Source organism: Vipera ursinii (genome assembly GCF_947247035.1).
Source record: "Vipera ursinii genome assembly, chromosome: 1".
In the NCBI taxonomy this organism is placed as follows: Eukaryota; Metazoa; Chordata; class Lepidosauria; order Squamata; family Viperidae; genus Vipera; species Vipera ursinii.
The window spans coordinates 283607191-283617050 of NC_139512.1; the positions used below are offsets into that span (position 1 = coordinate 283607191).

General features: G+C 42.5%; 1 protein-coding gene across 1 annotated transcript in view; it reads right to left on the bottom strand.

The window, feature by feature from the left end:
• Nucleotides 1-8071, bottom strand: part of CAPN9 (calpain 9) — a gene marked incomplete at its 5' end in the record, with an annotated part of 46140 nt that extends 38069 nt beyond the window's left edge. Inside the window, one exon of the mRNA XM_083361257.1 lies at nucleotides 7859-8071. Within this exon, the coding sequence (XP_083217383.1) occupies nucleotides 7859-8071 (213 nt within the window). The remainder of the gene's footprint in view (nucleotides 1-7858) is intronic.
• Nucleotides 8072-9860: the final 1789 nt, after the last annotated feature.

The following is a 9860-nucleotide window of genomic DNA, read 5'->3' on the forward strand; positions in this document are numbered from 1 at the left end:
GGACTGAATCCACGGGTTCATTTTCCCCCTTTTATATATATAAAAAAGGCAGCTTCATTTGACTTGATATGACTTTGAAAAGGCATTTGGACTCAGTTTGAGAAGACTGTTCAGATCCAAATGCACAGTGGATAGAAGCAAATTCACTCAACTTCACAAACTGTCTCTTGTCCGCCTTTCTTACCCCATCATCAATAGGACAAAAGGCATCATTTTTTATGGAGAGTTGGCATCTCCTCTATGCTGACAATCTTAGCTTGGCTGCTGAGAGACCAGCACAAGTTCAACAGGTAGCATCAACCAGGTTTTTGGTGCTGAAAACTGGGCATTTTATTTTATCCTTCCTGTACATTTAATTATCCATGGAAATCCTATGGTCCACACACACACCCTCCACAAGTTTTCAGATCTCCCTGAAAGCACACACTAGCCTCTCCATAAAAGATACCCTCCAGATCTTTCTGCTTCCCAGAACAGGCATTATTCTCTGTGGGTCAGTCATCCAGAAAACAGTTTTAAATATAGTTGAAATGCTTGTTGAAAAGGGATGGATAGATGAAAGATGGATAGATAGATAGATAAAGTGCTTTTTTGTAAAAAAAAAAAAAAAGGTGCCAGAACTCACACACGTCATACAACCCACCTTGCCTACCCTACAAGGTTCCATCCAAAAAAAGGTGCTGGAACTCCGTTCTGGGCATTCTATGACAAAAAAAGCCCTGGATAGATAGATGATAGATAGATAGATAGATAGATAGATAGATAGATAGATAGATAGATAGATAGATAGATAGATAGATAGATAGATAGATGAGAGAATACATTGAGATAGAATATGACTTCCTACTCTGTAGGTAACTCTCTAGTTTGAGTAGTTTTACACACGGTTTACGTGCCCTGGCCCTACTGAGCCCACAAAGTGTCCAAAATCTTTACAGTAAGTGTGATCAGAGGAGCCCTGCAACCTGCAACGGAATCCTGACTAGTAAGGATGATAATTGGAGGTTATAATTAGTGGAAGAAGATTGGGCTGTCTCCACTGGCTACATGCAACAAGAAACTGGTTGATCCTGCTCTCTAATTTTGGACACCCTTTTACTTTGGCCAGGTGAGCTCTGCTCATGATGTGGCTTTTTGTTTGGGGGCGGGGGGGGGGGGCAAATCATGCTAAAATTAGTTGTATGCAGCGCTTTTTTGTAAGAAAAATGGTGCCGGAACTCACATCTTGTTAATCTTTTATTTTAAAAAAATTATATATTCAGTTCTTAGCAGGACCGGTGGTTGAGAAGTAATTAGTATTTTTTTTTTCATTTTAAAATTTGGGGTCACACTTTTTACACTAAAAGTGTAAAAAAGATGTTCAATTCACCAACAATTTTTTAAAATAAAGAAATTATTTACCTTTCGTACGTAGTCAGTAATTGTACACACACCCACACGTCAGTTGTGTAATGAAACATAACATTAGCCATAACCACTCAGCGCGTGCTCACGCAACCAATCCCAAGCCAAGCAGCGCCATCACAACCAGCGCAGACAAAGTACGCATGCATCGGACTCAACACACAAGCAGCCCGCATGAACCGTTTTAATGATTTTGCCTGCCGACCTGCTATGCTCGACAGGGCGATTCAAGTCCACGTGGACCAAACATCAAATTTTCAAGTTACTTTTAAAACTTGGAAAATTCATCGAAAAAAGGTGCCAGAACTCTGTTCCGGTGCGTTCTATGGCAAAAAAAGCACTGGTTACACGTGATGGTTTTAAACTTTACATACAACCCAGAGTCACTGCATTGAGATGAGTGGGTTTATAAATCATTTAAATAAATACATAAATAAGCAAATCCTGTACTGATTGCTAAAATTGCTTTCTTTCCTTTACCCTGACTTCCCTTCCTATACTCATCTATGAGTTGCTGTTTTGGTATACCAAACTGTTCTCTGCGTAGGTCTGCATTCCTGGAACATCTACTAGTGTACGCTAAATACCTACTTGTCAGGTGTACTTTAAAACTTTATATAAATGCATTAGTGACATGAACATTAATTTATTAATTAAGAAAGCAACCATTTGAAAGCACTGCATTCCAAAACTTGCTCTTCAACCTCTTATTTTAGAAGCTGTCTTGTCTGGGATACGAGACAGAATCCTTTTACCATATTCCCTAAGAGATCTAAGGTTATTTAGCTTCCATTAAGGACAGATGTAGCACCTTATGAACTGAATTAAACTGTTTGCTTTAGTATGAAATGCAGCCTTGAGCCTGCATTAATCGCAGCACTTTGATAGCGGCAGCACCAAACCAGGATGAGTTCTGCCAAGGCTGCATTAGGTGGGCAGATGGCCTCATTTTACAGATCTTACCTACAGGTAGTCCTCGTCTTACAATCACAATTTCTGTTGATAAGTGAGACATTTGTTAAGTGAATTTTGCCCCATTTTACCACCTTTTTTTTGCCACAGTTGTGAATTGCTGCAGTTGTCACATTAGTGACACGGTTGTTAAATAAATCTGGCTTCCCCATTGACTTTGCTTGCCAGAAAGTCTCAAAAAGTGGTCACATAAACCCGCCCCCCCCCCCCAGAACACTGTAACTGTCATAAAAATGAGTGAGTTACCAACCATCTGAATTTTGATCATGTGAGCACAGGGATGCTGCAACGGTCATAAGGGTGAAAAACAGTCATAAGTCACTTTTATCAGTGCTGTTTTAACTTCGAGTGGTCACTAAATAAACTGTTGTAAGTCAAGGACCACCTGTATTTTTGTATCACAGTCATGCTGCATCCCCTTTACCAAAGAACAGTTGATATGCCCAGTAGAAAAATCTGATAATTTGAGGATAGAATAGAATAGAATAGAATAGAATAGAATAGAATAGAATAGAATAGAACAGAACAGAACAGAACAGAACAGAACAGAACAGAACAGAATAGAATAGAATAGAATAGAATAGAATAGGACCTTGGAGGTCTTCTAATCAACCTATACCAGTGGTGGTGAACCTATGGCACATGTGCCAGAGGCGGCATGTAGAGCCCTCTCTCTGGGCACACACGCTGTCGCCCCAGCACAGATTTCGCCAGAGTAGCTCCTTCAGTGGTAGCGAGGCCTGTGGGGTGATGGCGGTTGTACAGGGCCTCCATATTGCAGTGAAGGCGACCAAGCTGGAGCCCATGGAAGTGGAAGAGGGTGAGCTGTTTCTTCAGACCGAGCCCCCACTACCCTCTTGCCTGTGTTAGGGCATCAGCAGAGGAACTAGCCGTACTGGTGGGGGACTCACTGAGGGAGCTGCTGGTGGTAATGGAGCCAGGGAAACAGGCCGGGGGGGGGGGAAGCTGCCTGTGCTGCTTCCATGAGGCGAAGCCAGTGGGGGAAGGGAGATCGGACCCATGTGCCCCGCTTCCTGGTATCCTGCTGCACCCATGATGCATTGACGAAATCATCCGCAGCACCAGTGGGGTGGTGTGAGAGGCTGCAACAGGATACCAGGAAGTGGGCACGTGGGTCTGATCCCTCTTTCCCCACCAGCTTCGCCTCATGGCAGCAGCACTGGCACCTGCCCCCCAACCTTTTCACTCTGCTTCTGAGCCCTCTTCGCAGCTCTGCCCACACAGCCACCGAAGAGGCAGGTGGAGCACCTCTGCCAATGCAGAGCGGGAGAAATTGCCCCACCCACCACTGTCCAGATGCCCCCGCTTCCCAAACCATTTCTTTTCTGACCTTCTTTCTTCATCACATGCCTCCCCCCTCCCCTACTCCACCTGTTGCTGGAGGGCTGGCCTGGTATTCACAGTGGGCTGCGGGGCCCCAGAGTGCACTGGTTGAGAGGCCGGCAGGCTGTGGCTGATGATGGACACCGTCAGCCCGTGTGCGCTCACTGACCTCTGGTGTTAAGGTGGCCCCTGCCTCGCCTTGCCTTGCCCCATGGCAGTGGCACCCCACCCTGCCCCCTGCCTCTCCTCACCCTGCAGGATGAGCCTCCTCTCCACTTCCCCACCCTCCAGAGACCCCCTGGATCTCCCCCAACCCTGCCCGGCCCCCACAGGCGTCCCTCCCCACGAGCAACATCAAAGTGGCCACGCCCACCCAGTCTGCCATGGCCACCGCAGCCACGCCCACCCAGCAATAAATAAGTGGCTTTTGGGTTACAGTTTGGGCACTCGGTCTCTGAAAGGTTCGCCATCACTGTGCTACACTGACTCCCAGTTGCTTTCCAGGTGCACAATTCAAAATGATAGTTATCACTTTTAAAGTCCTACATAGCACTGGGTCAGGTTACTTGTAGACCGTCTCTCTTTGAGGCCCATTGGCTCATCCTACTACTGGTAGGATAGGGTGGGTGCATCCAAGGTCCCCTCCCTTAAATGTTGCCACCTTATGGGACCTTGGAAACATCCCTTCTCAGCCCTTTGGAACCTGAGATCTGAGAGATTCCTAAACTTTTAGCTTTCCAGAAGGTCTCAAATACCTGGCATTTTCCCCAAGCATTGGGCTAGGATGAACTGGGAGGCTGTTTGATTGGTGCCTGGCAGTGGAGGAAGGGAACCTTTGTTTTTAGGGATGCTTTTATAGATCATTAGTCACTAAAGTCATTATATGAGTTGGGTGGTTATATCAGTCCAGTAAGTAAATAAGCAAACAAAAATGTATGAAAGTAATTCAAGTCAAATTTTTTGTTTGCCTAACTCCTATAAAGTGATTCATAAGGAAGTAAAAATATTACAAAAATAGAGTTTTAAACAATACAGTACATTCAAATAAAATACATCATCACTGACAATATTCTTGGAGGGTTTTTTATTATGGTTGTTAAAAGTGTGATTCAAAGGTTTTTAATTTTTGTACCTAGAAGAATTACAAGCCATGAATCAAAAGTAATTTATTTACTGAACATAGCACAGATTTACTCATGTAAGCGTATCGAGTAAGAAATCACTTTGGTGTATTAATTAGGTTTATAAGAGTGTATTTTTCAAAAGTTGCCATTTAGGTAAGATGTCCTCTTATTATAAATCATAGGGAGAATAAGACTGTGTTCTGAATCCAAATTGTACCTGATGGGAAGGAGAAAATCAAATACCTTTTCACTACAACTTGCGATGACCCCTTGGAGAAATAGTTATTTTATTCATCTGTATTAGGAATTCAGACTGAATGACCCTATTGCCATTATATTCTCACAGTATTCCTGTTTACAATTCAAGGTGCTGGTTGTCACCTTTAAAGCCCTATATGGCTTAGGACCAAGTTGCCTGAGGGACCATCTTTTTCCAAGAGTCTCTACCCATCTAATTCAATCCAGCAAACTGGGCATGTTGCATATCCTGTCAGCCAAAGAGTGTCAACTGGAAGGAACTAGAAGGCAGCCTTTTTCTGCTGTAGCCCCTTACAGAATATTTTCTCCTCAGAGATTAGAATGGCCTCAATCCTGTTGCCTTTTCACAAGGCTTTTAAAACTTGGCTGTGAACCCAGTCCTGTGTAAAGGCCCGGTTAGTTGGCTTTACTTTTAGTTGATTAATCATTTTGGCTGCTCACTGTATTTATTTTCTGAATATTTTTTTTACTATTTATTGTTTTTAATTGTTTTATAATTGTAAGCCACCCAGAGTCACTTGGTTGAGCTGGGCACTCTAGAAATTGAATGACTTAATGAATGAATACAAAGAGATTTGGGGATTGATTCAAGATAAGGGTTGTAAGCATTAGGACTCGGAGGAATTTCCATTTTGAAGTTCTTCACAGACCTTAGAAGGAACACCTTACACAGAAAGCATGATACATGAAACAGTAGGCTGGTGGGCTAACTGCAACCAAATATGCACCCAATAAAACTACATTCTAGTGTAAAAGTAGTTATGCTCATTAAGCGAGCTAGCAGACATTTGAAATTCCAGTTGGGCATTACTACTGGAGAAGAGATTTGCTCCTTGGTAGCATGACAACATTGTTCCTCCATCATCCTTCAACTGGATAGTTAGGACTGCAGAAAAAACAATTGCAACCAGCCTGCCTTCCATAGAAGACCAGTATATTGTGCAGGTCAGAAGAAGGGCTGAGAAAATATCTACAGACCCCTCACATCCTGGACATAAACTGTTTCAACTCCTCCCCTTGGGACACCACTATAGGGCATTGCATGCCAAAACAACTAGATACAGGGACAGTAGTTTTTCCTCATGCCATCTCTCTGCTGATCACCTAATCCTCACAGCACTTTCTTATGCCTAAGCTTATTTAGCCATGTTGTATGGCTGAAGTATTAATATCCTTTCCATTTTCTTTAGTACCCCCTCTTATTGGTATCATTATCATGATTAACACAGAGCTTTTACACCAGAGACAAATTCCTTGTGTGTCTAGGCACCTTTGACCAAATAAATTATTCTATTCTATTCTATTCTATTCTATTCTATTCTATTCTATTCTATTCTATTCTATTCTATTCTATTCTATTCTATTCTATTCTATTCTATTCTTATTCTTATTCTTATTCTTATTCTTATTCTTATTCTTATTCTTATTCTTTTCCATTCCATTCCATTCCATTCTTTCTTTTTGGGTCTTTTTGCACCCCAGGTAAATGAAAATCAAGTAATAGCCAAAGAGGATAATGAAAGACAGTGAATTATGGAGCAGAAATAAATGAAATGTGACAATTGCATTAGACTGGCTTTTATTCATGCATGCCCGGGTTCCCCCCCCCTCTACCTCTTGATACTTTCTTGAGCATTTGCAGATACAGTCAATGCCATTTTCATCCAAAATTCATAACTACTGCCAGGAAAACTCAAATTCTGCACTTTATCTTATGTGGGTCAATCTGATCCAAAAACAAAATAGCAGGGCATCTTCAATAAGAACACAGAGCGTACATTTAGCCAGAAGAGAGGGTTGGAGGGGAAAAGGGCAAGGGGAAACCCAGGAGTCCTGTAGTAAAGCAAATTGTGAGCCACTCAAGAAACATTAGCCTCCTGATGGAGCTAGTGAAGCTGACATCTCTGATATTGGCCAAATGTAATACCAGTTGGAAGTCCTTTTGGACTTTTTGCGGGAAGTTAAAAGAAATTAAATCATGACTTATGAATTTAATGAGTAGTGATATTTATAGATTATTTTAAAAATGGATGTTACATTGTAATTATAAAGCAAGAGCTGAACTCAAGTTTTATCTGTATCTGCTCTTCAAGAAGTCAGAAGTCATTCTTTTCTTTTCTTTTTGCATATCTTTGTTTCTGCCTTAATGTTTTTTATTTTATTGCACTTTCTTTAGTCTGTCTTCTCTCTCCTGACCATTAGGCTTTTGTTAGTTTTTTCCTTTAAACTTTTTAATAAAATTTAATAATAAAAAAGAAACATCAGCCACTTCTTCTGAAATGTATGATATATTACATGTTTCCCAATCAGCCTGAGGGAGAGACGTTTTTTCTGATTTTATACAAATTACAGCGCAAAGAAAATGCATTCTTGATTTAAACTTAAAGGTAAAGGTAAAGATTCCCCCGCACATGCGTGCTAGTCGTTTCCGACTCTAGGGGCCAGTGCTCATCTCCGTTTCAAAGCCGAAGAGCCAGCGCTTGTCTGAGGACGTCTCCGTGGTCATGTGGCTGGCATGACTAGACGCCAAAGGTGCACGGAATGCTGTTACCTTCCCACCGTAGTGGTCCCTATTTTTCTACTTGCATTTTTACATGCTTTCGAACTGCTAGGTTGGCAGAAGCTGGGACAAGTAACAGGCGCTCACTCTGTTACGTGGTACTCGAGATTCGACCCACCAAACTGCTGACCTTCTGATCGACAAGCTCAGTGTCCTAACCCACTGAGCCACCGCATCCCTTGTGATTTAAACTTACCCCTGGTCTTTTCCACACAAAAGGGACTGGCGGTTTCTCACTGTAGAACAGGGAAGAGTCATTGGCTGGGAAATCACAGTCTTCAAAGAGGGTCCCCTTCTGCTGACATTCAAGCTTCAGTTCCTGGTAGGTTTGGCCACTGGAGTGTGTGGCACAAGCATTTTGGGGCAGAGGAGGAGCCCGTGTGCTGGTGTCCCGGTGGGTATAAGGCATGGCTCTGCTTCTATCTGAGAAGAAGAGGAAGTGAATAGCTAAAGGGGAAATTCTACAAATTCTACAAATGGCTACCATGAAAATGACAGCAAAAAAAAGAGGGAGCAAATCGCATTGCCCTTACAAGAATACCTTTACCTGCAGGAAAGAGTTTAGAGGGGAGAAAACTACCTTTCTTCTTTCCTAAATGGCAGCTTCACAACCTTGCACACTGATGTTTAAAAAAGCAACACCCAGAGAATAAACAATAAACTTGTTTGGCTTCTTCATGTACTTCTCCAGCTACCGATTACCTGCCCTCTGGTATAAGACGTACAGAGGGTGGTTGAGAAAGTAGTTGGGGACTGACCAGGTAGTAGGGAATCTGCTGCCACCAGGAAGGGAAGGGCTGAAAGCTAAAGGGAAGCATGGGGCCTTCCTTTGCTGCAGGGCTGAATCTGAAAAATGTTGCGGGGCAGGAAGACCTCATGGCATACATATCCATGCCTTTCTTGCAGCTTTTTGTTTTCTGTCAGATGCACCATCTAGAGGAATCTATGGCAGAAACAGCTCACCAGCATCAGAAAATATGGTTCTGGACTAAGTATGATGCATATTTGAACTGGGTCGCTTCAAAAGGAAAAAAAATAAAAAATAAAACTTCCATATAAAACGATGCAACCAAATTCCTTTCACATGAACGTCTCAATGCACTCTAGCCATTGTTCTTATACAATAAAAGTAGCTTGTGTTTTTATACATATGAAATGTAAATGCGCGCACGCACACACACACATTTTATCTATAGGCAGACACACATACCTATATACACACATTCTCTTAATTTTTGTATTAAATTAAAATAAGAATATCCCATTTTTTTCAACTTTCTGCACTAGTGTGTACCAGATAGCAAAGTTAGTAAAATGAAGTATTATTCTAAACTGCAATTAAAGGCAATAACAGTACAGAAAACTGATGCAGTCTGACACATCTCTGCCTCTGATGCATTAAGCAATCCTGAGGACAGCTTATTCCAGTGTCTGGAGAGTATGAGGGTCTGGATGCTCAACTGAACCCTGGCAAGACTGAGTGAACCTGGGTTTTGGGATCTTCTGGTTCTGGGACTATGTATCTTTGATGCTGGATAGGGTTACATTGTTCCAAATGGACCCTGTGCACAACAAGGGGTCTTCCTGGACTCAGCATTCTTACTCAAGGAACAGTGACAGTTGTGAGTAGGGGGACCTTATCACAATTTCATATTGTGCACCATTTGCACCCAGTCCTAGATCGAAGGGCCCTGCTCGTGGTCACTCATGCCCTAGTCACCTCCCAATTGGACTATTGCATTGTGCTTTACATGGGAATGCCCTTGAAGAGTATCTGGAAACTTCAGCTGATACAAAATGCATGGGTTAAATGACTGGGTTATTTGAGGGACCATCTCTTTCCATTCCACCAGGTCTAGTAGAGAGGGCATGCTGCAGGATTTGTTATTTATGCAGGGGTCCATGGAGTGGCCAATATTCTTAGGAAAATAATTGGCTTAGTACTATAACTCCTTCAAGATGAGAAAGACAGTCATTGTTGGGTATATCTCAAAACAACTGGGGGAACCTTCTTATATCTGGTCAGACAGGGAAAGTATATTACTGACCCCATCAGTTAAAGAACATTTGACTGGTGGGGTCCAAGAAGAGAGCCTTCTCTGTCATTACTCCTACCCTCTAGAATATTCTTCCCCCTCCCCCTGGCCTTTCGGAAAGAGGTGAAGACCTGGCTCTGCCAACTCATGTGGGGCTCATAG